The sequence below is a fragment of the Pantherophis guttatus genome, chromosome 13 (assembly GCF_059756535.1).
Source record: "Pantherophis guttatus breed Tessera chromosome 13, ASM5975653v1, whole genome shotgun sequence".
In the NCBI taxonomy this organism is placed as follows: Eukaryota; Metazoa; Chordata; class Lepidosauria; order Squamata; family Colubridae; genus Pantherophis; species Pantherophis guttatus.
Window position 1 is genome coordinate 14,849,989 of NC_142075.1, and position 27,862 is coordinate 14,877,850.

General features: G+C 43.7%; 1 protein-coding gene across 4 annotated transcripts; it reads left to right on the top strand.

The window, feature by feature from the left end:
• Nucleotides 1-3: 3 nt before the first annotated feature.
• WDR93 (WD repeat domain 93) lies at nt 4-26,471 on the top strand. Of its 4 annotated transcripts, none has more exons than XM_060694821.2 (18): nt 4-263; nt 1,908-2,223; nt 3,094-3,289; nt 3,592-3,656; nt 4,987-5,069; nt 6,590-6,746; nt 7,877-7,912; nt 9,189-9,276; nt 11,845-12,028; nt 13,358-13,428; nt 13,710-13,796; nt 15,525-15,656; nt 16,675-16,888; nt 18,283-18,343; nt 19,770-19,926; nt 21,274-21,433; nt 24,907-25,026; nt 25,976-26,471. In XM_060694821.2, exons 1-18 carry the CDS (start codon nt 37-39, stop codon nt 26,040-26,042), a joined length of 2,421 nt encoding a protein of 806 aa, XP_060550804.2. In that variant the 5' UTR covers nt 4-36; the 3' UTR covers nt 26,043-26,471. The 4 variants fall into 4 exon arrangements, with proteins under 4 accessions (XP_060550804.2, XP_087733890.1, XP_060550803.1 ...); XM_087877764.1 differs by having other exon boundaries at nt 24-263; nt 21,364-21,433; XM_060694820.2 differs by having other exon boundaries at nt 50-528.
• Nucleotides 26,472-27,862: the final 1,391 nt, after the last annotated feature.

Consider the following 27,862-nt stretch of genomic DNA (forward strand, 5'->3'; position numbering starts at 1 on the left):
GGGCGGGGCCGAACCGTGGCCACGCCCCCGCGTTCCATGCCCTGGAGCAGGGGTGGGCCAAGGTGGCTCTTTTACAACCTGTGGACTTCAACTCCCAGAATTCCTGAGCCAGCTTGGCTGGCTCAGGAATTCTGGGAGTTGAAGTCCACAGGTTGTAAAAGAGCCATCCCTACCCTGGAGGACTCCCTTTCCCTTCCTTCCTTCCTTCCTTCCTTCCTTCCGCCCGGGGGTTGCCATAGCAACGTGTCAACTTCCGGAGACAGGTGTGCGCTGGTGGGGCGGGAGGGGGGGGAGGGGACAGGTGTGCGCGGAAGCCAGGAAGAAGAGGAGTTTAGGAGCTTTGGATTTGGGGCTCCTCTGCCTGCCTGCCTGTCTGTGTGAATCATTTTCCCCCATCTCCCTTTGCTTGAACGGAGCCTTCTTTCCCAACCAGGTGGTGGTGGTGGTGGGGAGAAACTACAGCACCCATCATCCCCAGCTGATGGGCTTTGGAGTTCGAGGCCTCTAAAGAAAAAGCCCCCAAGACAGGTGGTTACCTAAGAGGAGGGGGAGTCTTTTTCTCTCTCTCTTTTTTTTTTGCCAAAGCGCAAGATTTCTGATTGAGGTTGGGCTTTTTTTTTTTTTTTTAATTTGATTTATATGCCGCCCTTCTCCGGAGACTCAGGGCGGCTTACAATGTGCTCAGCAATAGCCTTCATCCTTTTGTATATTTATACAAAGTCAGCTTATTGCCCCCACAAACTGGGTCCTCAATTTACCCACCTTAGAAAGGATGGAAGGCTGAGTCAACCTTGAGCCTGGGGAGATTCGATCTTACTTTAATTGCAGACAGCTGGTGTTAATAACAGGGTGCACTAAACCACTGTACTATCAAGGCTTTTGTGATGCCCTGGAATCTTGGTTTTTGTTTTTTGGGGGTTTTTTTTGGTTTTGTTGTTGTCTGCTTTGGTTGTGTTTTTGTTTCATTGGCGTGTTTTGCTTCGTTTGTCTTTAGAATTAGAATTAGATTTTTTTATTGGCCAAGTGTGATTGGACACACAAGGAATTTGTCTTTGGTGCGTAGGCTCTCAGTGTACATAAAAGAAAAGATACGTTCATCAAGAATCATAGAATAGAATAGAATAGAATAGAATAGAATAGAATAGAATAGAATAGAACAGAACAGAACAGAACAGAACAGAACAGAACAGAACAGAACAGAACAGAACAGAACAGAACAGAACAGAACAGAACAGAACAGAATTCTTTATTGGCCAAGTGTGATTGGACACACAAGGAATTTGTCTTTGGTGCATATGCTCTCAGTGTACATAAAAGAAAAGATACGTTCATCAAGAATCATAGAATGGAATGGAATGGAATGGAATGGAATGGAATAGAAATAGAATAGAATAGAATAGAATAGAATAGAATAGAATAGAATAGAATAGAATAGAATAGAATAGAATAGAATAGAATAGAATTCTTTATTGGCCAAGTGTGATTGGACACACAAGGAATTTGTCTTTGGTGCATACGCTCTCAGTGTACATAAAAGAAATATTTTCTTTTATGTTCATCAAGAATCATAAGGTACAACCCTTAATGATAGTCATAGGGTACAAATAAGCAACAATATCAATATAAATCGTAAGGATACAAGCAACAAAATTACAGTCATAAGTGGAAGGAGATGGGTGGTGGGAAGGATGAGAATTCCATCCTCCCTTTGCCTGACTAGGTGCACTCAGTGGCTGAGACACCGAGCTTGTCAATCAGAAAGGTCGGCAGTTCGGCGGTTCGAATCCCTAGTACAGGTCTCCTGTGTGAGCAGGGGGTTGGACTAGATGACCTCCAAGGTCTCTTCCAACTCTTTTACTGTTACTTTAAGAAACCCTGATTAATAATTGGATTGAATTTTATTGTAGAACTCAGTTGAGCCGAGTGCAGGACAAGAGCGCTGAAGAAGAAAATAAGATGCCTTTCTATCTTCGGAAGCAGCACTTTGATATCCCTCCACCCACCGAAAAAGACTGGATTAAAAAAGATGAAGAAGAAAATTTCTTCCTCAGTGATCCTGACCAACTCCTAGACACCTTGCCTCAGCCTTTCTGCATGATCAATAAAATATTGAAAGACTTGTTTGAAAGAGCCTGGGACCGAATTGAAGAAAGGCGCCCGTTACAAGAGATGAAGCAGCAAAGTTTCACACCCTTATTCTGTCGCCCTACAAATAAATTCATGGTAATCTAAAGCTCTTTCGGATAAATAATCCAAGGAAATCTTCCTATGTGACATTAGCACCATATTTTATTTCCTCCAGCGTCATCCTCTTGGACAATCAAACTGGTTTTATTTTGGCTTAACTATGGTATGCTTTCAAGGGACACGGTGGCTCAGTGGCTAAGACGCTGAGCTTGTTAATGGAAAGGTCGGCAGTTCAGCGGTTCAAATCCCTAGTGCTGCGTAATGGGGTGAGCTCCCGTTACTTGTCCCAGCTTCTGCCAACCTAGGAGTTCGAAAGCACGTAAAAAAAAAATGCAAGTGGAAAAATAGGGACCACCTTTGGTGGGAAGGTAACAGCGTTCTGTGCGCTTTTGGCATTGAGTCATGCCGGCCACATGACCACGGAGACATCTTCGGGCAGCGCTGGCTCTTCGGCTTTGAAATGGAGATGAGCACCGCCCCCTAGAGTCGGGAACGACTAGCACATATATGCGAGGGGACATATGGTATGGTTTCAGTGAGATGTGACGAAGACATAAATCTAAATATTTCTAGATCATCCCTTCGCCCCAGAGATCCCTTATTTATAATTCTATCAAAACCATTAAAAGTACCAAAGGTTTATTAAACATGTTTTTAATGATGCCAAAGATGGAACCATTTAAAAATCAGATGAAGTAAAGAAAAATATCCCGATATATAATAGACATTGTAATATGGAGGGATTGGAATTATGATGGTATTCATATTACATGTTCACGTTTCTGAGGTAGACATCATATTCTCTTTTGAATCTTCGCGTTTCTGAGGTAGATATCATGTTCTCTTCTTTTGAATCTTTCCGTTTCTCAGGTAGACATCATGTTCTCTTCTTTTAAATCTTCCCAGGTTTCAGGAAGGGTAAACTGCCTGTCAGCTTCCGAAGGGTACATCTTTGTAGGACATTCCACCGGGATTTCTGTCTTCAGCTCAACCACCTGTGAGAATTTATGTTCTTGGGAGGCCACCAAACTTGAAATTTGCACCATTCAGCTGTCAGTCCTCGGTGGGGTCTCCCATCTTCTTGGAACAGTGGATGAGATGGGTAGGTAGCTATGCATTTATATTCTTTAAGAATGTGTGATTAATTTGCAGATTGGTTTCACAATTTATTACACTGTCTTCAGCAAAGTCTTGCAATATGAGTTTCAAGTTTTTCCTATTGAGTAGCCGGAGAGAATAAATTCTTCAAACAGAAGAGAATTTACACGATTTGTTATTTATGGTAGCATTCTCAGCCAATCAAAGTATGGTTACTGAATAAATACAGGCACCATATGGGGTTTTGCTAATGAACATGAAGGAAAAATTGCCCTCCCCTAGAATCATTCTTGTTCTGTTTTCCAGGTTTTGCACGTCTTTTCTGCTTTGTCAGGGAAAACCTCCTGCATATAAGATCCATAAACGAAGTGGTGAGTTTGTCTCGTATTAGCTGCTAGAGCTTACCTTTATCTACCTTGTCAATTTTCAGCTGTCTAAATTCCAGATTTTTGAACATCCCAGTTATTAATGTCCATTGTGGGATGCCCGTATTGCAGTAATCTTAAAAATGTTACGTTTTTGATTGAATTTCTATTGTTAAGAGTTTAAAATCTAAGGAGAATCAGATCTGATTAGTTAGTACCGTATTTTTCGGAGTATAAGACGCTCCCCGACGCACCTATCTTTTTTGGTGAGGAAATTGCAATTTTGCCTCCCAGCAATTTTGCCTCGTTGCAGCAAACAGCAAACAGCCTGCTTTACTTTCATTTTCGTTTTCAGCATAGCTTGATTAGCACAAGAAAAAAAAAAATCTGCTCCCAGCAATTTACCTCCTTGCAGCAAGCAGCAGAGACCCACGCAACACAGCTGAGAGCAAAACAGCTGAGAGTCAGGAGGCCGATCCAATCAACTTGTGCTAATTAGGCTGTGCTGAAGCTGAAACAAACTGTTTCTTCTTGCTGCTTGCTGCAAGGAGGTAAACTGCTGGGAGGCAGAGGCCAAAGGGTGGGGGCCAGTGGGTGGGCGGGGCTACATCTGGTGTATAAGACGCACCCAAATTTTCACCCCCTTTTAGGGGGAAAAAGGTGCATCTTATTATACTCTGAAAAATACGATATTTAAAGGGAAGACTTTCAGGACTATAGACTAGATTCAAAAGGGAAAAAAAATCCAGGAGAAAGCTGTGTCAAACCACTTGCACACTGCGGCCAACAATACTGCATGGACACTTCAACTTGAAGATTTCCCTTTTTTTCTTTACTAACTGGGAGGATGCTTTTCACAAGTGTCTTAGAAGAAGAGGTTGTAGAAAAAATGGTTTTAAAAGTAAAAAAAAAAAAAGTTGGCCACGCCCACCCAGTCACATTAACCCCCCCTACCAAGCCACGCCCACAGAACCGGTAGTAACAAATTTTAGATTTCACCACTGACCTCCTTGTTGTTCTACTTACCTTCCCAAGCCTCCTTTTGGTGCGCACTGCGCATGTGCACGCACAACTCATGTTTGGTGTGCACTGTGCATGCACACGCGCAGTGCCTGTTTGGCACATGGCATGCATGCGCGGCCAGCGAACCGGTAGTAAACCGGTTCAGATTTCACCACTGCCTCAGATCTTCTCCAATAAAGACTTTTGTTCTTCTGTCAAACTTCTCAGGGAGCTGTGCAGCTCTGCGGCCAAAATAACGTAGTATTGCATTCCTTGCTATCCTGGTTGAACAGGCGTAGCCTGATCTCATATTTCGTATTCTCCTGTTTGACAGGAAGATATCAGCAAACGGAACATCTGCGTGGCACTGGAGCTTTCGCAGGAGAGTGACTATGCAGGATTCCTGCTACAAGGCAAGTCTTAGTCTCTCTTAAGCATCTGATGGGCTTGAGGTCCAGATCGCCAGTTGGGTGGTTTTGATATAAAATAAGTCTTAAAAACTAGCCCTTCCTACTGACATACTTAATTGGTCCTACTGATGATGAAATTTGTGTTGAGTCCAAACCCTGGAGGCACACCATTAATTTTTTAAATCTATCTATATGCAGCCAGCCGGCCAGCCAGCTATCTAGTTATCTACCTACCTAGCTATCTATCTAGCTATTCATAGATTTCATAACCTTGGCATGGTTTTGTTATTTTCCTTTTATAGGGAGATGTGAAATACATTTGGATACGTTTATAATTCATATAGAAGGGACGTGGTGGCTCAGTGGCTAAGACGCTGATCTTGTCGATCGAAAGGTCGGCAGCTCAGCGGTTCGAATCCCTAGTGCCGTGTAACAGGGTGAGCTCCCGTTACTTGTCCCAGCTTCTGCCAACCTAGCAGTTCGAAAGCACGTTAAAAAATGCAAGTAGAAAAATAGGGACCACCTTTGGTGTTCCGTGCGCCTTTGGCGTTTAGTCATGCCAGCTAAATGACCAAGGAGATGTCTTTGGACAGCGCTGGCTCTTCGGCTTTGAAACGGAGATGAGCACCGCCCCCTAGAGTCGGGAACGACTAGCACATATGTGTGAGGGGAACCTTTACCTTTATAATTCATATATACAGTAATTTGCACCATAAAAAGGCAGCTTGTTTTTTTCTTTCTCTAAAACCTGATTTGTATCATAACATGCCATTATCTTGTTAAGAACAGTTGTGTTGAAATCCAAGCTGCATTATTAACACAGGAACTTTCTGAATAGTATTTAAGAGTTTGGAGACAACGAATACTTTTGAATGTATGTTTGCTTTTTTTTTTTTTTTTTTTTTTGCACTTTGCAAATCAGTTTCGAACAGTTCTTCTGCCACTGACTTCCCTTTTATATATACTCAGAAGTTTAAGGAATTTCCATCAGAAATTTTCTAAAAGTCCTGTGAACTGCTTGAACAGTGGTAGAAATTTGCAGCCTCTAAAATCTTTCTTTTCTTTTCTTTTACTCCAGTCTGAACCCGTTCCAACTGTAGAATTAAATTTTGGGTCATTTTAAAATGGAAAACATAAAATAATTTTTGTATCAGCATATATACACTGCCCAGGATACCTTTTCGTGAGATGGGCAGCTACAGTATATGAATTTGAGAAATAAATTCATCAATATGCTTTTTAAAAAACAATAACAGAAAATCTTAGCTCAACTTGTATACGTCCCACTTTCTCTCATCCCCTGCAGTGGTCCCGTCATCCATCTAAACTGGACAACATTTACAGCTCCTATTTGTCCATCTTTTTCTTGATAGTTCTTGAGCAGGGGCAAAAAACTGAGAATCTGGTATTCTTGTTATGGGACACAGTTAATCATAAGGGCCCTTCTGTATTTTAAAGGACTGTGAGACCTTTCTTCTCCTTCCTGATTGCTTAATGTGCTTTCTTCTGATTTCTCAATAAAGGCAGCTCTGATTCTTGGCTGGAGATTTATCGATTGCCTAAGGATGCCTGGCAGAAGGAGACCGAACAACTCCATACAATTGCTCTCCCAGGTTCGGGATTTGTCAAGGACACGGGACTCAACCAGCTGCCAGTACAAGAGAAATTACCAGAGAAATCTATGGTAAAAACCACTTTTTTAAGAGATCCGAATGGTTAGCAGCTCTAAAAATTTTCCATCTAACTAAAGAAATATCACTAATGTTCTCAAGGCACCTTACTGCTAAGCTACCTCGATTCTTAGGTAAAGGTAAAAGGTTCCCCTCGCACATACGTGCTAGTCGTTCCCAACTCTAGGGGGCGGTGCTCATCTCCGTTTCAAAGCCAAAGAGCCAGCGCTGTCCGAAGAAGTCTCTATGGTCATGTGGCCGACATGACTAAATGCCGAAGGTGCACGGAACGCTGTTACCTTCCCACCAAAGGTGGTCCCTATTTTTCTACTTGCATTTTTTACATGCTTTCAAACTGCTAAGTTGGCAGAAGCTGGGACAAGTCACAAGAGCTCACCCCGTTATGCAGCACTAGGGATTCGAACCGCTGAACTGCCAACCTTTCGATCGACAAGCTCAGCGTCTTAGCCACTGAGTCACAGCGTCCCTCTTTTCTTAACCCAACATTTAAACCATATAATCTTCTATCAACATTGATGTTGCTATGTACTACAACATAAGTATGGCTGGAGATTGAGCCCAAAGTTCTCTTTAAATGTGTTGTTAAAAGTGCCTAAAACAGCTCTGTTGGTCTATGGGGCACTTCCTGAGAATTAACCTTAATTCTGGATTATTTCCCTTCTTTAAATTTATATCTGGTGATGCCAGATAGAAGCATTGTGGCATTTTCTTCTGCTCTCTAGGATGTCTCTTCACATTTAGGAATTAATGAGTGGATCTTCTTTTATTAAAACGAGCCAAGATGGTAGAATCCTTTTCAAATAAGAATCAGAACCTCTATGGCAGTGTTTCTCAACCTTGGTAGCTTGAAGATGGGTGGACTACAACTCCCAGAATCCCCCAGCCAGCGCTGCTGGCTGGGGGATTCTGGGAATTGAAGTCCACCCATCTTCAGGCTACCAAGGTTGAGAAACACTGCTCTGTGGGTTTGTGGTGTTGCTGTTGTTTGGTCTGGGGGTGCTAAGAGCTGAACTAATTCCATGGGAGTGTAGTTTTACTGTAAGTAGAATCAGAATATCGATCTAGGTCCTTCTAGTGTTGCTCTACGTATTTCTGAACCATGGGTGTTTTTCTATTTCTGTAGCACAAGAATGTTGATATCCAAGTAACCGAAGATCTGGTAAGCAACCCTGACTGTGAACTCTATGAGTTAAATGGCTGAACCAGCCTTAGTCAAACAACTAGATTGTCAAGAAGTCTGCTTTGAGAAGGAGTTTATAATATGGGGCACCATGGGTACATTTTTAATTCTGTATACCGTATTTTTCGGAGTATAAGACGCACCTTAGTTTTTGGGGAGGAAAATAAGAAAACAGCTGATTGGCAGGTGGACCTGCCTCCCGGAATACCCCCAATCAGCTGTTCCCAGAGGTGAATTTTAGCAACAGGTTCCTTGGTTGTGAGCTCTGGGCCTTGGCACGCTTTTGGCACATGATAGCTAAAAGGTTAGCCATCACTGATCTTATTGTTTTAGTACGGCACCACGCTAAGCATCTGGTACCAAATGTTGACAAAACGACGAAACATTGCGACATGACAGCTTAGAGCCCGCCTTTCAAAATCTTGCACCCTGATTCTTGACACAAAGATGTAAATTCTCATTGGGATGTCGCAATACATGTTTCATCATTTAACTCCTTTCAGCTCTGAGCGCTGAGGAAAGTCTGCAAAGCCTTCAGCCTGATTGGTTAATTATGTCTGAAGAGGAAAGTTTTTAGGACAGGGCAGCAATGTCACCCAGAAGTCTGCGGTCTCCTTTAGACTGTTGAGCATATTTGGAATATTTCAAATTTAACCTTGGGCTGTTAAGTTTCAGCCGATTTCTAAGACTGTGGGCACCTTAGAAGATGCTGACTGGTAGGGAAAGGACAGTAGTAAAGTGATTGATACTGTCTGCAGCCAATCACAAAGCACCTATTTACCATTTATGATGTTGCTATTCTCCTCCTCCTCCTCCTCCTCCTCCTCCTCCTCCTCCTCCTCCTCCTCCTCCTCCTCCTCCTCCCAAATCTCACTCCTTACTAGCACTGATGATTACCTAGTCCGGGTAATGAAGCATCTGCAAGAAAAGCACCAAGCTCAGAGACCTCTTCCTCCTCCTCCTCCTCCTCCTCCTCCTCCTCCTCCTCCTCCTCCTCCTCCTCCTCCTCCTCCTCCTCCTCCTCCTCCTCCTCCTCCTCCTCCTCCTCCTCCTCTTCCTCCTCCTCCTCCATCTTTCAGAAAGTCACAGGAAGCTGGATCTCTGCTAGCCATTGCAGAAAATGACTTTAGTGCCCACAGAACCATGCTGTGTATTTATAGCCTAACCAGAAACCGCTCAACTCCTAAAGTCCTGATTTTTAATCAAGGAGCAGCAATAACACACTGTTCAGAATTACCATTTTGATTCTTTGTAGGATTTGCAACAGCTGTTAACCAAAATTGAATCTAAGCTGCTTCCCCCCGTTCTACTGCTGAAGGTCAGACCACCCAAACCTCTTTCAGGTTAGAACCTACTCAACTCCTTTCTGCTTTCTCAATGTTTGTGCTTCATTGCGCTGGGGCAAGCAAGCAAGAAAAATCAAACTATGGAAAGCAATAGGCTCCTGCCAGGGATGCTACTCAGCAGGTTCTGACAGGTTTCTGGAGAACCGGTAGCAGAAATTTTGAGTAGTTCGGAGAACTGGAAAATACCACCTCTGGCTAGCCCCAGAGTGGGGTGGGAATGGAGATTTTGCAGTATCCTTCTGGAGTGGGATGGGAATGGGGATTTTGCAGTATCCTTCCCCTAGAGTGGGGAGGGAATGGGGATTTTGCAGTATCCTTCCCCTGGAGTGGGGAGAGAATGGGGATTTTGCAGTATCCTTCCACAGGAGTGGGGAGGGAATGGGGATTTTGCAATATCCTTCCCCCAGGAGTGGGGAGGGAATGGGGATTTTGCAGTATCCTTCCACAGGAGTGGGGTGGGAATGGGGATTTTGCAATAGCCTTCTCCCGGGAGTGGTGAGGGAATGGAGATTTTGCAAGATTCTTCCCCCTGGAGTGGGGACAGAATGGAGATTTTACAATATCCTTCCTGCCACTCCCACCAAGCCACACCACGCCCACCAAGCCACGCCTACAGAACTGGTAGTAAAAAAATTGAATTCCACCACTGGTTCTTGCCCTTTGGAACATCTCCCCTCCCCCACCCCCCAAAGTGAGGTCCTCCTGACCTTCTACACATGCTTAAAGACCTTTGAAAGCTATGGAAAATCTTGCCATTTATTTCTGGCAAGGGGTCTGCTTCATCCTCTTGGGAAGCCTAGGTCAGGACAAACGCACAGAGTAGCATCTTGAGAGATAAACATGCTCTTTCATATGTTGATGACCACAAGGGGATCTGTTTGTCAACACCCAAACCTGGGACAGGCAGCAGCTCCTCAAAATTAACATTCCCCCCCGCCCCCAGAGGTGGGTTTCAGCAGGTTCTGACCACTTCTGGAGAACCGGTAGCGGAAATTTTGAGTAGTTCAGAGAACCGGTAGTAAAAATTCTGACTGGCCCCGCCCCCATCTATTGTCTACCTCCCGAGTCCCAGTTGATCGGGAGGAAATGGGGATTTTGCAGTAACCTTCCCCTGGAGTGAGGTGGGAATGGAGATTTTACAGCATCTTTCCCCTGCCACACCCACCAAGCCATGCCATGCCACGCCACGCCCACCAAGCCACACCCACAGAACCAGTAGTAAAAAAATTTGAAACCAACCACTTGTCTCTTGAGAATATTGGACGCAATAATGTCTGAAGACACATATCCCTCCTGGGGCAGCTTTACGAGGTGCAATGAATCAGCCTTGTAAAACAAGGTCCAACATTTCTTCTTTCGTAACAACTTAGCTCTGCTTCATTTCCCCCCCCCCAACCCCCCCAAAAGAATGAAGCCTTTTGCATCTCTCAGTCCAATTAATATAAATATTTCATTACCCCATTATTAAAAAAGTAGTCAATGCAAGCAGTTACCAACAATTATAATAGTGTGGCAATAAGAATTAACATAATTAACACAAACCTCTTAGGCAAGATTAGAAAGGTTTGGGTCAGCAATGGTGTTGGCTAACTGGAATGTCAGATTCTCTGCTGGCGTTTGTTCTGACCTAGGCTTCCCAATAGGGTGAAGCAGACTCCTCGTCCTGACAAAAACCCTTTTTTATTAAGTTACTGTGAATTCTTCTCATTCACATCCAGCAAAATCTTTCAAGGGAGAATTTACAGTCACAGACCTTATCTGGCTTGGAGAGCTGCCAGGCCGATATCTTCAAAACTTGGCAAGGAGTTTCCGAGAGTCATGAACTAATTGTCTCCTGCAAACTCCACTCCCCTTTTGCTCCTTTTTTATTCCCTCTGGGAGGGGCCATTCATCGTCCACCTGTGGCTTTACTCCTGAGTCGACCCTTGTTTCTTAGCTGTTCCCTTCTCCTGGCAGCTCTGCACAAGCACACACTGGGAACAGGCTCCAGCTGTTTGTCTGCCCCACTGATGTCTGACTCTGAAGGCAGCTGACAACTGTCAGATGGCCCTGGCCCCATCTCTGCCTCCAACACGGCGTACTCATCAGAGCCTTCCCCAGGCTCCAGGACTGGCCCATGTTCCCCCCCAGCCTCCTGACTGTCTGAGTCTGCCACCCAGCTCCACTGGCCACTAGCAGGCCACAATAGTGTTTGCTTATGTTTCTTAGCAATTTTGAGATATGAGGACTTTGACTCCCAGAATTCCTCAGCCAGCTTGCGTGGATTTCAGCTTTCAGAATTCTGGGAGTTGAAGTTCGCACATCTTTAAAGATGCCAAGGTCGAGAAACACTGCCTTAGAAATAAACCTCACGGTATTCCTTGAGATTTGCTCCCAGGCTTTCAACCTGAGCCTCTTAACTTAATCAATTCACCTATTTCTTTTTTTTCCCCTAAAAGTCCAAGGATTAGGGCTCCCCCAAATTAAAGGTAAAGAAGCAAAACAAACAGAAGTGGGTTTCAGGAGAATTGGATTGATGGAAACGGGGGGGGGGGGGCTTTCTAACACCGTTTTGTTGAAATTCAGCAAGTGCATTTAGGAGTCCGTTTGAAGCTTTAATGAAGAGCGACGAAGGACATGTGATCGGCATGGGCTACAACAACTTGATCCGAGAGTGCCAGATGGAGTGGCTGCAAGAGATTTTTAACAGCAAGTTCCAGCAGTATCTGGAGATAGAGGAGGATGTGGAGAGCAAAGAGGAAACACCGAGGTAAGAGGAGGAAAGGATCTGTTACTACTGTTGATTTCCAGTGCCATTGTTGAGAAAATATAACCATGCTATGTAATTCTATTGGGACGCAGTGGCTCAGTGGCTAAGATGCTGAGCTTGTCGATTGAAAGGTCGGCAGTTCAGCGGTTCGAATCCCTAGTGCCGCGTAACGGGGTGAGCTCCCGTGACTTGTCCCAGTTTCTGCCAACCTAGCAGTTCGAAAGCACGTCAAAAATGCAAATAGAAAAATAGGGACCACCTTTGGTGGGAAGGTTACAGCGTTCCGTGTGCCTTTGGCATTGAGTTATGCCGGCCACATGACCATGGAGATGTCTTTGGACAGCGCTGGCTTTTCGGCTTTGAAACGGAGATGAGCACCGCCCCCTAGAGTTGGGAACGACTAGCACATATGTGCAAGGGGAACCTTTAACTTTACCTTTATGTAATTCTGTTGCTGAGATAAAACTGGTAAGGTGCAGGGACCTTCACCTGGTTTCCTAAGATGATCTGATAATGTTTTCCTGATTTTTATAATAGCCTTCCCATAGTTTTCCCCAGTCATTTTGGCCTTCAGGATTTGAACCATAATAGATTTGGAGGAAGCCACTTTACAGAAGGCTACTTATATGTGCATTTTAATTGGAAGATAGGAATAGCAGTAACCCTTCATAGCGCTTTACAGCCCTCTCTAAGCAGTTTACAGACTCAACATATTGCCCCCCAACAATCTGGGTCTTCATTTTACCAACCTCAAAGAAAAATGGAAAGTTGAGTCATCCTTGAGCCGGTGAGGATCAAACTGCTGGCAGTGAGCAGTGAATTAGCCAGCAATACTGAATTCTAACCGCTGCACCCACCACGGCTCCTCCTCCTCCACATTGCGAAAATGTGACCAATGTACAGCTAACCCAGAGGTGGGTTTCAGCAGGTTCTGGAGAACCGGTAGCGGAAATTTTGAGTAGTTCAGAGAACCGGTAAATACCACCTCTGATTGGCCCCACCCCCATCTATTCTCTGCCTCTCAAGTCTCAGCTGATTGGGAGGCAATGGGGATTTTGCAGTAACCTTCCCCTGGAGTGGGGTGGGAATGGAGATTTTACAGTATCCTTCCCCTGGAGTGGGGAGGAAATGGAGATTTTACAGTATCCTTCCCCTGCCACGCCTACCAAGCCATGCCACGCCCACAGAACCGGTAGTACAAAAAATTGAATTCCACCACTGAAGTAACCCTAATAAATAACGCTCCTTCAAAACCAGTGTTATTCGCTTCCTTTAAATCTCTACCTAACGTGCGTGTTTTCACGAATTGTCCTCTCTTGTCTGTTTTAGTTGTGCAAAATTCCATTTTCACTTACCTGGCCGCACCTTTCAAACTGGAACTGAATTAAAAGCCGAGACAGGTAATTTCCCACGCTGGGCAGGACCTTTTAATAGTCCTGACGAAACTCCTTCAGCAGAATTAAAGAGTTTGAATCTGAACGCAGTCAACATGTTTAGGCCCCAGGAGGTCTGCGTGCTCTTTGGGTGGGATTTGAACTTGCACGTTTCTTTCCTGATTTTCATTTTCCCAGGCTCCTTCCAAAGGAAAGAACAGGGGGATGGGAAAATAAAATCCTCTGCCTTTCAAATCTTTCTCAGGGCCTTATCTCAGAGATCCTTTTGTTCTGTTTACATTTTCTAGATGCGCCTGTCGCCTTCAGTGTTCACTGGAGCAATAGCCACAATCTTTGCTTCTATTCCCTGAGTCGTCCACCCAAGGAAAAACCTGGTAATGCTACTCCGGAGTCCCCCTACAAGAATTTTCGGAAGTTTTACGTGCATTTCAGAGTTTCTGGTGATATATTTCAGATGCCTCAAGGCATAATCCTCTGTTTTTTTGTTTTTTTTTGGGGGGGGGGGGCGAGGCGCTTGAAATGCAACAACCAAATCCTGGTATCAAATCATATTTCATAAAATAGAGGGGAAAAAAGAATATAGGGCATCTGAATCACGAGAATTTGGCACTGGGAGTCGCCGCATGATTTTTGGCTCCATTTATTAGCAGAAAAACAAGAAAAGCAAAGTCTGTATAGTTTTCGGTCTTGAAGTGTAGCTTTAGGCAAGCCGCTTTTATAATTAGCCACCTGAAAAATTCTCTTTTCCAAAATGTACTTTGAGATTACGCGTTTTACTAAAGCGTAGTTTGCTTTTACCATAGTTGCGCTGAATATGCTACAATTGATCAACAGATTAACAGAGTTGGAAGGGACCTTATAGGTCATCTAGTCCAACCCCCCCCCCCCACTCAAGCAGGAGACCCTACACCATTTCTGACAAATGGCAGTCCAATCTTTTCTTGAAAGCTTCCAGTGATGAAGCTCCCACAACTTCTGGAGGCAACGTCTGTTCCGTGGATTGATTGCTCTCACTGTCAGAAAGTTCCTTCTCATTTCTAGATTGAATCTCTCCTTGGTCAGTTTCCATCCATTATTCCTTGTCTGGCCTTCGGGTGCCTTGGAAAACAGCTTGATCCCCTCCTCTCTGTGGCAGCCCCTCAAATATTGGAAGACTGCTATCATGTCTCCCCTGGTCCTTCTCTTCACTAGACTAGCCATGCCCAGTTCCTGTAACCATTCTTCATATGTTTTAGTCTCCAGTCCAGGGGTGGGTTCTAAATATTTTTACTACTGGTTCTGTGGGCATGGCTTATTTTGTGGGTGTGGCCTGGAGGTCATGTGACTAGGTGGGCATGGCTAGCTGGTCAGAGTCATTTCTGGAAGGTCCTCGCACTTACGACCAGTCCTCGCACTTACGACCCGACTCATTTGTTTGCTTTTAACACTGATCAGCTGTAGGACGGCCTTTTGAAGCCCCGCAGCAAGAGTTTAAACAGTTTTTTTCCCTCTAGTCATCAGCTGGGACTCAGGAGGCAACAATAGATTGGGGGTGGGACCAAATAAAAGGTAAGAATAACGTGGGGGGGGAGGGAGGGTCATATTGTCACCGCTATCGGCTCGGCCAAACCGGACTGAACCGGGAGGAACCCACCACTGCTCCAGTCCCCTAATCATCCTGATTGCTCTCCTCTACACTTTTCCTAGAGTCTCAACATCTTTTTTATAGTGTGGTGACCAAAACTTAGATTAGATTCATGCAACATTTGTAGACATAAATTGCAGTGGCTATGTTTACATGACATGTTAAGACGAAACCAGGACTGAAAGTCACTTCAAGAAGGTTTAGCACAATGTGATTATTTAGGTTCTGGGTCAGACAGTTGGCCCATCTCATTCAAAGCTCATAAATGCAAAAACACATAATCAAGCACCACCATGGGATCCTGGATTGCCAGCTTCTGTAGTAACTTGATAACAAGGTGGATTCTGCTTACTCCTATGTGTAGCTGTGTGAATCAAAAAGAAGAGAGGTGGAGAATCTAGAGTGGTTCTAAGCAGAAGATAATGTTCTTTTCCCTACTATGAGGACCATCTCTCATATGATCTTCTGTTCCTTCCAGATTCTGATCCCAAACCAGATATTATCTGGCCGTGCGCTGCTCCGATTGTATATTCAACTGTCAGCTCTTGCTCATCTTACTTCGCTTTTGCCTGTGAAGATAGAGTCATTACTTTGTGGGACATATCAGTCGGTAAGCTTTTTCCGTATCAGCTTGGGAAAGTTAGAAAAAAGAAAATTCCCCACCCTGAAATTTGAATGCAGTGGCAAACAACTTTTTTTAAAAAAAACCAAGAGATTTCTGAGTTGGGCCAGGACTCCCCTCTTTAAATAGACGGGTACCATTTTCCTCCTCCACCTCCATATAATCAAACATCTTATTTTATCACATGCACACCCAGGGGTGAAATTAAAAAATTCTGTGGGCGTGGCTTGTTGGGGGTCATGTGACTAGGTGGGCGTGGCCAACTCGGCATCACTCACATCAAGGGGCTCCTCACTGCCCCCCCCCTCCCAGCCACTCCTTGTCACGAATGGCAGGAAAATGGGGAGGGGAATATTCCTGCCTACCATCCTTCCCTCAGTCTATGCTGAGATTGACGAATGGATGACAGGCAGGAAAATCCCCTTCCCCGTTTTCCTGCTTTTCACAAAAACGGCTCCATTCCAGCTGCTCCCGTCCCCCTCCCTCCTGGAGACCACCTTAAAAAGGACAGGCTGCAGCAGCTCCGTTCTGAATGGAGGGAGAAAAGTTAGCATTCTGTTTGCTGCATTTAACATTGAATTCTATGGAATATCGAGCGGCCGGAAGAGGGTGTGGCCAAGGAGGGGTAATTACCACCGGTTCAGCCAACTGATGCCCATAATCCCTAGCGGTTTGCCCGAACCGGTCCAAACCGGTAGGATTTCACCCCTGTGCACACCCCAAATTAAATTTTGTTGGAAACCTTGTGGGGGAGTTTGGACTTCGAATACTTCAATGTTTAGGAGATTGTCCAATTCTAGAAGACTTTGGGCAGTATGCAACATGGGCTGGGCTTGTAATTTAGTTTCTAAGAAGAAACCTAATGGCATTTTTGAACAGCTTAGGCTAATATCCACTCTGTACTAATTTCTTCAGAAAGCTGACTCTGGCATAGTGAAATAAGCTATTAGGATAACCTTGATGAAGAGGAGCTTCCCACCCTAAGTCTTCGTTTGTGGTCTTCTAGGGTTTCCATTGTGTGCCATGGTGCTTCCAGAAAACTACGCTGCACGAAACATCCAATTCATGCCACGTTTGCTACCATCCAGAGAGAAAACATTTTGCTGTAGTAAGGATCCTGCCCATACCATGGTGCAGCTTTTGGTGCTCTGCACAGATGGATCACTTCACCTGCTCACATCAGGGACCAAAGAATTTAAGTCCAAATTATTAGGAATTAGGTGAGGCAACCCACCTAAAGGTCCAGAACATTTGGACAAATTGGGATGATTCCCATAAGTGGCATTCTCTGGCCTTGATTTCCCACAAAGAAGAAATACATCCTATCTTGCCAACTCCCATGCCATGACGAAGAGGCATTACATTTTATTGCTGTTGGGGGATGTCCCAACATATGACAAGCCAAGATTAGTCATGTCCTTATTTGCAAAGAGTGTTGGGAATTGGAATCCACTCTAGTTGCAAAGTGAGGGTGTTTCTTAAAACAATTTAAGGATGTTGTTCATTCTTAATTCATTCTGTTTGTTCAAGAAAACAAATCAGAATTTATGAGCGTGGATTGGGAAAACAAAGTAATAACTATGATGGGGCAGATGTATGAGAGTCATAAACATGCCAAGGAAAGAATGTTTCCATTGAAGAATGTAAAGATATACAAACCCAGTTCAGAGAACTGGTTTATAATTTTTTTTTAACCCTTCTTCCATCCTTTTCCATGGCCTGTTTTCCCTAATTTCACTATCTATTGACACGTTCTTGGAAGTTCAGTGGTATTGTAACATTTCATTTTACTTAATAAAGGCCAAATCGATTTGGGATGGTGTTTTCTCATGGCCAGAATGACTACTATTGTTTTCCCCCAAGGGACAGAAATTTAATCTTTGGAGATTTAAAAAAAAAAAAAAGTTTAGTGGGTTTCTGGTGCCATCCTAGAATGTTATCCTGCTGGCATGAGGACGGATAACATATTCTGTGTAGAAAAATGGAATTCTGAGAAGTATCTTTCTGACACCTGCACACACTGTCTCTAGACTGATTTACCATATTTTTCAGAGTATAAAACACATCTTTTTTCCCCCAAAAAAAGGGTGAAAATCTGGGTGCATCTTATACTCCAAATGTAGCCTTGCCCAGCTTCTCAAACAGAACTTCAGAGGCTTTTTTTCTGAAGCTCTGTTTCGGAGGCTTTCAGAGGCAGGAAAAAAAGTTTTTCCTGAAACAGAGTTTCAGAAGTTTCAGAAGTAGAAAAAAAAGCAAGGCACAGAGCTCACAACCAAAGAACCTGTTGCTAAAATTCACCTCTGAGAATAGTTGATTGGGGGTATTCTGGGAGGCCGATCCACCCGCCAATCAGCTTTTTTCTTATTTTCCTCCCCAAAAACTTATACTCCGGTGCGTCTTATACTCCGAAAAATACGGTACTGAATAAACTGAAATAGGGTTATTGGGCAATAAATCCCATAAGTCTTTACGATCATTTGTAGTTCAGAATCGAAGGAGGACTGAAAACATTTCTCTTAAACAATGGTATGATTTATACCTCTCTTGGTCGTGAGTACGCTTTCCTCAAGATGCCAAGTGAAAAAAGTACATAAAGTCTCTTTTTTTAAAATAGGCCTGAGGTTCCTGATCAGACAATCAGCGCTGTGACGACCATTCCAACTTTGCCCAATGCTGTGAGTGCCGTGTTGTTACTTCCTTAAAATGTCTTGACTCTCCACATCCAAGAAACTTGAAGGTGGGAGATCAGGGAGAGATGCTCAGCGATGAAATTAGATCTGCGTGTTGATATGGCAGAGATGGCTAAATTATCAACGCTGTACCAGACCAAGATCCATGTTAATGGTGGTGGTAGCATTTAAAAAATATATATATTTGTATCTCATCTTTATTATTATTATTACAAATAATTCAAAGCGGCAAACATTAGAACAAAACAGAACAGAACAGAACAGTTTATTGGCCAAGTGCAGGAGTGGGCTTCAAAAATTTTAGCAGGAGATTCTCTGCCTGGTTGCTGGGTGGGTGTGGCCATGGTGGGCATGGCCTAGTCAACCTCCTGCATCACGGCGGGGGAGGTGCATTTTTGCCCTCCCCGGGCTTCAGTGTGTTTCCTTGAGCCTCTAGGAGGATGAAAACGGTCTCCCCAGGCTCCGGAGGCTGTCTGGAGGCCAGAAACGGGCCTATTTATGGCCTTGCCGAACTTCCAGTAGACCCGTTTTTTGCCCTCCCCGAGCCTCCACGCGCACCCTGTACTTACCTGCATTGAAAACGGGCCGTGTGGGGACTCCTGGAAGGAGCGGGGCAAGACGGGGGGGCAGGGCCATCCAGGAGTAGGATTTGGGGGTTCTCCGAACTGCACAGAATCTTAGCTAGAGTTTCTCCCGAATCCCTGCAAACCCCCAGCAGCCCCACCTCAGTCAAGTGTGATTAGACACACAAGGAATTTGTCTTTGGTGCATATTCTCTCAGCGTACATAAAAAGAGAAGATACATTCGTCAAGAATCATAAGGTACAACACTTAATGATAGTCATGGGGTACAAATAAGCAATCAAGTCATACTAGGAAACAATCCATATAAATCATAAGGCTACAGCAACAAGTTACAGTCATACAGTCATAAGTGGTAGGAGATGGGTGATAGGAACGATGAGAAGATTGATAGTAAATATATCCAACAAATCTTCCTTCTCCTATTGTCCCCACAATAATAATCCTGTGAGGTGAGTTGGGCTGAGAGAGCGGGACTGGCCCAAGGTCACCCAGCTGCATTTCATGGCTAAGGTATGACTAGAACTCCCTGTCTCCCAGGGATCGGCCCAAAGTCATCCAGGTAGCGTTAATGCGTAAGACGGGACTAGAATTCACAGTCTCCTGGCAATTGGCCCAAAGACACCCAGCTGGCTTTAATGCCTGAGGCAGGACTGGAACTCACAGTCTCCCCTTTCCAGTCTGGTACCTTAGCCACTAGATGAGCTGGCTCTTTGTAAATTGTAGCTGTTGGCTTAACAGATAGAAGTTGGGTTTGTGGGGAGGCTGCTGTAAAAACGACACCCAAGAGTGTATGGAAGATCTTCCTGTCATTTTTCATTTGTGCCAGGTACTAATTTTCTTCTGGATTGGCGTCATTAATCTGATGGACACCACGACAGATGAGATCATTTGCCAATTCATAATGCCACCTTCCTACAAAGTGGCATCACCTTGGCAGCCAGTTTTTTCCATGGATACAAATGGCAGGTGGTTGGCCGCCCAAGGTAAGGAGTTCTGGAAAATGGACGGGCACCACAAGCACATAAGGAGAGGCAGGGTATGTTTTCTTTCTTTAAGCACGTCTCGAATTTCTTCAACTGCTTTCTCAGCTCTCAAGTGCTGACTCATCTTCAGCTTTTCTTTCTGTTCCTACTTTAGAAGAGGGCTGTTAGATCCTGCTAGTACAGGGGTAGGCAATAGTGGCCCTTTTACAACCTCTGGACTTCAACTCCCAGAATTCCTGAGACAGCTTGGCTGTCTCGGGAATTCTGGGAGTTGAAGTCCACAGGTTGTAAAAGGGCCACAGTTGCCCACCCCTGTGCTAGTATCCTCCTTGGAGCACTTCCACAGTGCCATCATTTTATAAAGCATTTTTGAAGGTGATTAACCATTGTTTCCATGTTTGTTGGTCTCAGAGCACTGACAGATAGCTCAGTTTGTCTTGCTTGCTTTCTCTGTTACTATCATTCTTGATTAATCAATCCCAAGTGGACCTTCTAAAATAGCATTTAGCAATAGCAATAGCACTTAGACTAGTGATGGCTAACCTTTTCCGGATTAAGTGCCCAAAGCGCATGCCCGAACCCAGTGGTGAAATGTAAAATGTGTTATTACTGGTTCTGTGGGCGTGGCTTGGTGGTGGTGGGGGTAATATGATTGAGTGAGCATGGCCAACTTTTTTTTTTTTACTTTTAAAACCATTTTTTCTACAACCTCTTCGGCTGAAATGCTTTTAAAAGCCTCTGACGATCCCAGCTGAGTTGCCTGATCAGCAGAGGCTTAAAAAAAAAAAAAAAAAAATTTCTACAACCTCTTCAGCCGAAGAGGTTGCAGGAAAAAATGCTTTTAAAAGCCTCTGACGATCAGGCAACTCAGCTGGGATCTCCAGAGGCTTTTAAAAGCATTTTTTTTTTCTACAACCTCTTCGGCTGTAGAAAAAATGCCTTTAAAAGCCTCTGACGATCCCAGCTGAGCCGCGCGATCCTCAGAGGCTTTTTTTTTTTTTTTTAACTTTTAAAAGCATTTTTTCGGCCGAAGATGTTGTAGAAAAAATACTTTTAAAAGTTTAAAAAAAAAAAAAAAGCCTCTGATGAGGTGGGCGGGGTAAGCGAGCGGTGACCGGGCCGGGGACGGGTTCGGGGGCATGGCCAGCCAATGTTATTACCGGTTCTCCGAACTACTACAAATTTTTACTACCGGTTCTTGTGAACCGGTGCAAACCGGGAGCAACCCACCACTGGTTGGGCCCCATTAGTCCAACCAGGCCAAGCCCAGGATCACAGGTTAGCATTAGAGTTACATGGAAGGAAGGAGCGAAATACATCTCTAATTCTAAGCTTGCAACTATACAGGGGAGTCTAAGGCTGGTAAATCAGAAATGGAGACCATCTGTATTTATGACTTCAACACTTATTCTTTCATGGAAACGTTTGCTGCAAAAGCTCAGGATCTACCTGCTGCCTTTCCAGAACTGACCTGGGACAAACGTTGCGATCTTTTTTTAAATAACAAGTAAGTTGACAACTAAGCCACATTCCCCTATGGCAGTGTTTCTCAACCTTGGTAGCTTGAAGATGGGTGGACTACAACTCCCAGAATCCCCCAGCCAGCGCTGCTGGCTGGGGGATTCTGGGAGTTGAAGTCCACCCATCTTCAAGCTTCCAAGGTTGAGAAACACTGCCCTCATTGCTTATTCTTAAGCAATGAGGCTAACTTTTTTCATGGATGACTTGCTCTTTTTTTTTTTTTTAAAAAAGGCAAAATTGGTACCCTTCTAAAACTGCTGCCAAATTATCATTCTTTTTTTTAAATATATAATTTTTTAATATTTTATTTTAATACAAACAATCCATCTTCCATTAAACAGTGTGTCACAAACGTCTTGTATAACAAGATTTACAGCCACATTCATTATTTGTCTACTCTTAACTTAATACTGACATACTGTACATAGGATATCCAATACTGTAACAATCCTTTTCTTGACTGATTTAATTCTATCGATATATTTTTCTATATTTCACTAATCCACTTTTATTTGTAACTTTCATATTTATTCTCTAGCCATCGATAAAATAGTTCCCATATAACACAATATTCAAATTATCATTCTGAAAGGCAGAATTAAATATATTGTAAGACAGCATGTTAACTGCATTTAATGTCTTTTAATTTCATGACATGTGAGATTTTTATTTATTTATTTATTTTTTTGCTGTCATTTTGCCCACAGTTTAGCTTGGTCCATGTAGTCTTTCTGGAACATAGTCCCTAGCCAAAATCAGTCCTTCCCTCTCAAAAGCTTCTTTAAATCTTAGAAAAGACCTTAACCCTTTCTAGCTGAATTCTTCTTCCAGTCCTAGTTATTCCAGGGGTAGGGAAAAAACCCTTATAATTTCCACAGTACTTTCTTGAAATGTGCACTTTATCCATAGAATCACTAGATGGCAATGTGACGTGGGTAATGAATTTATGACTGGTTAACTAAATTATACTCAGAAGATGAATAAGAGATAGGTGTTGCTTCAAACAAATGAGGAATAATGTGTAATAATTATGCAAGTTACAGACAAGGAAAATTCCAGTGTTGCTTATTTGGTTTCATTTTAGCTTGTTATGTGAATTCCAGACTCTAAGCCTACAGTCATACTTCAGCAAATGATGGCTTAATATAGTGCCATCAAACTGAGTCACTCTTGGTTTTATCTAGCCCGGTGCTGTCCATGGTGACGGCTATTCATTTTTAATTCTTCAAAGCAAAAAAACCCCAAACCTTTTAATGGGAATGGTCAAAGGACAGACTTGTGTCCTAGACAATCAAGGCCCTTGTTTTTGTTCCGAGGCCATTTCTGCTCCAAGGGCCACAGTATTTCCTGCTTTGCTCAGCATTAGTTCTTTTACTATCATGGTTTGTGGGGAATGACCTTGAGAAGACACAGCCAAGGGAACAGTGACATAAAAGGCAAATGACTCCACAGATTATGGGAAGAGTAAGAAGCTCAGAAGTGACCTTCCCAGTTTCTTTGCCTATAAAGGAGACGGTGGAGGGAGAGGTGTACTTTCAGACTTACACAATTCTCTTCGGGTAGCTTCACAATAACAGAATAACAGAGTTGGAAAGGTCCTTGAAGGTCTCCCTGGTTAAGCAGTAGACCTTATACCATTCCACACAAATAGTTGTCCAATCTTCTTAAAAACTTCCAGTGTTGGAGCATGTACAACTTCTGGAGGCAAGTTGTTCCACTGATCAATTGTTCTAACTGTCAGGAAATTTCTCCTTAGTTCTAAGTTGATTCTCCCCTTGATTAGTTTCCACCCATTGCTTCTTGTCCTGCCCTCAGGTGCTTTGGAGAATAGCTTGACTCCCTCTTCTTTGTGGCAGCCCCTGAGATATTGGAACACTGCTATCATGTCTCCCCTAGTCCTTCTTTTCATTAAACTAAATATACCCAGTTCCTGCAACCGTTCTTCATATGTTTTAGCCTCCAGTCCCCTGATATGTATATTTACTATGTGTCTGTGTGTACACAAACACACGCATACACACAATAAAATAGATTAGCTTTTCTAGTCGTATTTCCTGTCTTGTCTACCTCATAAGGCTGACATGAATTTTGCAAATCTGAAAGTCCCCATCAGGGTTCCAAGTAACACCCCCAACGAAATAAAACTCCCAAGACTTGAAGTTCCTCAAAGCTTCATTTTATTAGAAATGTCATATTGGCGCATCTGGGAAAACCTGAATCTGAAAGCTGCCAGGTTTTCCCCACTCAAAGAAAAGTCCAAGTCCCTGCCCCAGCACCCACAAGTCCATCACATGGTCCAATCAAACATCATCCCAACTGGAAATACCTCCCAATTCCAGCCTTCCAGGTGCAGGGCAAGTTGTCCTTGACTTCTTGAGAAAGGAATGTTATTATGACTATATATCACCCATGCTCCATATCATCCCTCTTCCCAGTTTCCCACAGTAGTAAATGTGGCAGGTCTGAAGGCCTAATACAAAAGATGGCTTCCAGGCCTGACAGGACCTCTTTTCCCCATCTCCTTTCCAGCTCAAGAAATCAGGGTCTCTTCTTAGCCTCTTATCCTGTCCAGGGGTGGGTTCACAGGGGTTCAGAAGAACCTCTAACTAAGATTCTATGCAGTTCGGAGAACCTCCAAATCCCACTCCTGGTTGGCCCTGCCCACCCCACTCCACCCCTCCCAGGAGTCCCCACACGGCCTGTTTTAGATGCAGGTAAGTGCAGGGCACACACGGAGGCTTGGGGAGGGTGAAAAACGGGCCTAGCAGAGGTTCGGGAAGGCCAGAGGGCCTCCAGAACCTGGGGAGGCCATTTTCACCCTCCCGGAGGCTTGAAGAAAGCCTCAGGAACCTGGGGAGGGCAAAAATGCCCCCCCCTGGCGCCGTGGTGCAGGAGGCCAACTAGGCCATGCCCACCGTGGCTATGCCCACTCAGCAACCAGGCAGAGAACCCCTTGCTAAAATTTTTGAAGCCCACTCCTGACCCTGTCCACATTCCTGTTGAGAGCTCAGATGCCTTTTCTCTGATCCTTACCTTGCTGAGTCTCGTTGCTCCGTCTTTGATGGTCATTCCCACATACTATGACAGTTACCTTTTGGATTGGGTCTCTTCTTCCAACTCTTGACACTCCAAACGGAGGGAGCTTGCAGGAATTAAACCAGAGACGTAAGAACTGTTGGGCGGAACACATTTCCAACAAGCTACCCTAACACTCCTTAGCAGAAGCAGCTGTTAAGAGCAATGCCCTATTTATAGAACTCTTTCGCCGATCTGTTTGCAAAGGCTGCTAAAATCCTTTTCCCGGGAGCGCTGTGAACACTTAAAAGTGCCCTACAAATTCAGGAGCAACTGTTTGCGGGCTGGAGAATGTGGTCGCCAATCACTTAACCCACCAGGCAATGAAGACCCAATGGGTTCAGCCCAGAGAGCTGGAATCACTGTTTTGTGTCTCCTGGCTAGTTTGCAGAGGCTGTCCACAATTAGCCAACAGATGCCCGAATGCTGGAGCCAGCTGCAGGATTATGCAGCTACCTTGAAAAGGAAGATGTTTGGTGAAGTGAACGTGTATCAGGAGTCCAGGTTGGTTCTCCTTTGTTGTCGTTGTCCCTTGTTCCTCTCGCCCCCGGAGACAGATGCTGAACCATATAATTGCTTTGACCAACCCAGAACAGATGTTGTTCTTTGTATTTCCTATAACAAAGATATTTTGCATGTCAACTCAGGTTAATATCAGGCAATAGAGAATTATACTCCAAAATATGGGCATGGTAACAGATTGAGTTCCCTATTTCTATACTCATCTCCTTCATTAGCCGGGTTAAAAAAGTTCCCATGTTTCCTTCACCCCACCGCTTTCGACAAGTTTTGCTACACGTCACGTTTAAAGGCACGTAAATGAAGAAGTTTTTTTTTTCCCCACCAGAAGTGAAATGAAAAAGATTAATTAACCTAACTACTCGGTGAATTTTAACAGCCAGAATTCTCAGCAATGGCCATGCTGACGTGGGCATTTGGGGAGGTGACACCCACTCGTTTGGAAGACGCTTCAGGCTGAGCAAAATATTTTGGCTATAATTAGACAGGTTTTGAAACAGGGCAGCTCTTTTGAAGATTATTTGCAAAAGTCCTGTTGTGTTCATCCTGTATATTTGCAGTGATGTATTAAGGAGTTAAGGGACGTGGTGGCTCGGTGGCTAAGACGCTGAGCTTGTTGATTGAAAGGTCAGCAGTTCAGCGGTTTGAATTCCTAGTGCTGCGTAATGGGGTGAGCTCCCGTTTATCTACCCTAACAATAATCTGTCCATACCTCTTGATAGGCCTTCTACTGAAGGGCAGGCAATCACTGGACAATAGAAAAGTAAAAACGTACTTAAGGGACACTTGATTCACTAGCCACTAGGAATCCTGACCACTACTGATATATATCTAGAATCCTGTGCATTTGCCTTTTGGTGCAATACTTTCGACTTTATGTTGTTTCCAACGTCATAAAAATGAGCTCTCTTACATTAGTTCTTTTCTGTTTTAGCTTTTTTCCTGGGCCTAGTGAAGAAGTATTAAATATTGACCCGGTACCTGAAATACCATCAACCTAAGCAGCAACTTTGCCATCTGATTCCATTTTTGGATGCTTTTGTATAACATCTGTTTTTTTGCAAATCACTTCATTTAAAAAGAAGGAACAAGGTCAGAAACCAGTTGTGGAAGAATTCAACGTGAGAACAGAATCTCCCGCTGCCTTTAGAGGTTCAATGAGTAATCTCTGTTATACAGTTCAGAGTGCAGGAGATTGGGACCATATGCCTGGGAAATTAAGGTCCATGATTTTAAGGAACACACAAGAAATCTCTACCAATATACTTGTTTCTCTTCCTTTTTGCATCTGCTCTGACAGATCTTAAGCCTGCAGATAAAGCCTTCATTTGGTTATTTGTTTCGTTTTTTTAAAAAAAAACAAGATGGACCTGAGCAATAGATGTCGTTAGTACTCTTTTTACAAATAAACATAGCTGTTACTGTCACAATATTGGAACTTTCAGAAAGTGAAATAATCTGGTGCGATCCGATTCCAATTTCAATTTCATTGGGTAGACGTCCATCGATGGTTAGTGGTATCACCAAGCCAATAGAAGGCATTCTTCAACATCCTTAAGAATCATCATCCATTTAGGAGGATCAGATGTAACGACAGATGATGGTTTAGTAGCATTATGTGAGCAAACGAAGAGAAACCTGGGGATCTTTTTCCTTTTCTCCCCCCTCCCCCCCCATCGCAATTCCGTTTCTTTGATTCCGTTCAATGTCACCCTGAAATAATTGATTGCTGATTCACAGAACATTTTAAGTTCATAATGTTGCTTGTCCGTGATGTGATGTGTTTTGTGAACCCTGCCATGGTTGCTTCTGAGTCACTGGTTAGCTCAGTGAGTTTGGCAAACCCAGCAAATTAAGCAGTTCAGGGGTTCGCACATATGGAAAACCAGTTATAAATAGCTGGTCTGTTTCCACCCATCGGAGTTCGATCAAAATAAAATAGCAAATTATAATTTAATTCATACAGGCCTGAAATAAGCACCATATTTTTCGGAGTATGAGACACACCTTAGTTTTTGGGGAGGAAAAAAAAGAAAAAAGCCGATTGGCAGGTGGATCGGCCTCCCAAAATACCCCCAATCAGCTGTTTCCAGAGGTGAATTCTAGCAACAGGCTCGTTGGTTGTGAGCTCTGTGCCTTGCTTTTTTTTCAGCCTCTGAAACTTCTGAAATTCTGTTTCAGAAAAAACCTTTTTTTTCAGCCTCTGAAACCTCCATTTGAGAGGCTGGGCGGGGCTACATTCGAAGTATAAGACGCACCCAGATTTTCACCCTCTTTTTTTGGGGGGGAAAGGTGCGTCATATACGAAAAATATGGTAACTTCCTTTCTCAATATACTTGGTCTGAAGGTTTTGTCTGAAATCTTACTTGTTGGGTGGGGAGGAAGGGAGTGTTAGAGGGAAAATGTTTCAGGAAGCTTGTCCCAAAGGTGCTTTTTCAAGAGCCAACTGGACTTTATGGGTTTTTTTTAAAAAAAGATTCTTGGGTGAGAAGTGAAACATCTTCAAAAAGTCCAGCTGCCTCTTGAAAAAAGCACTTTTGGGACAACCATGACCTGGATGACTGAGAATCTCCATAGACTTTCAGGAAGCTTGTTTTTGTGCATGTTCCTTTATCAGGTTGTAGATTTGCAAAAGCTCTCCATTTGCTTGGTGACTATTAGAGGCTGCTATTCAATAAACAGAATTTTAGCAGCCCGGCAGTCCACAAGAGAGCACTCATGCAACACATCCCAATTCTACGGGTTCCTTCAACAGCCTTTCTTCATTTCAGGCCAAATGGACCTCAGCAACGTCTTTTAGGGAACTAAATGGGAATGCTC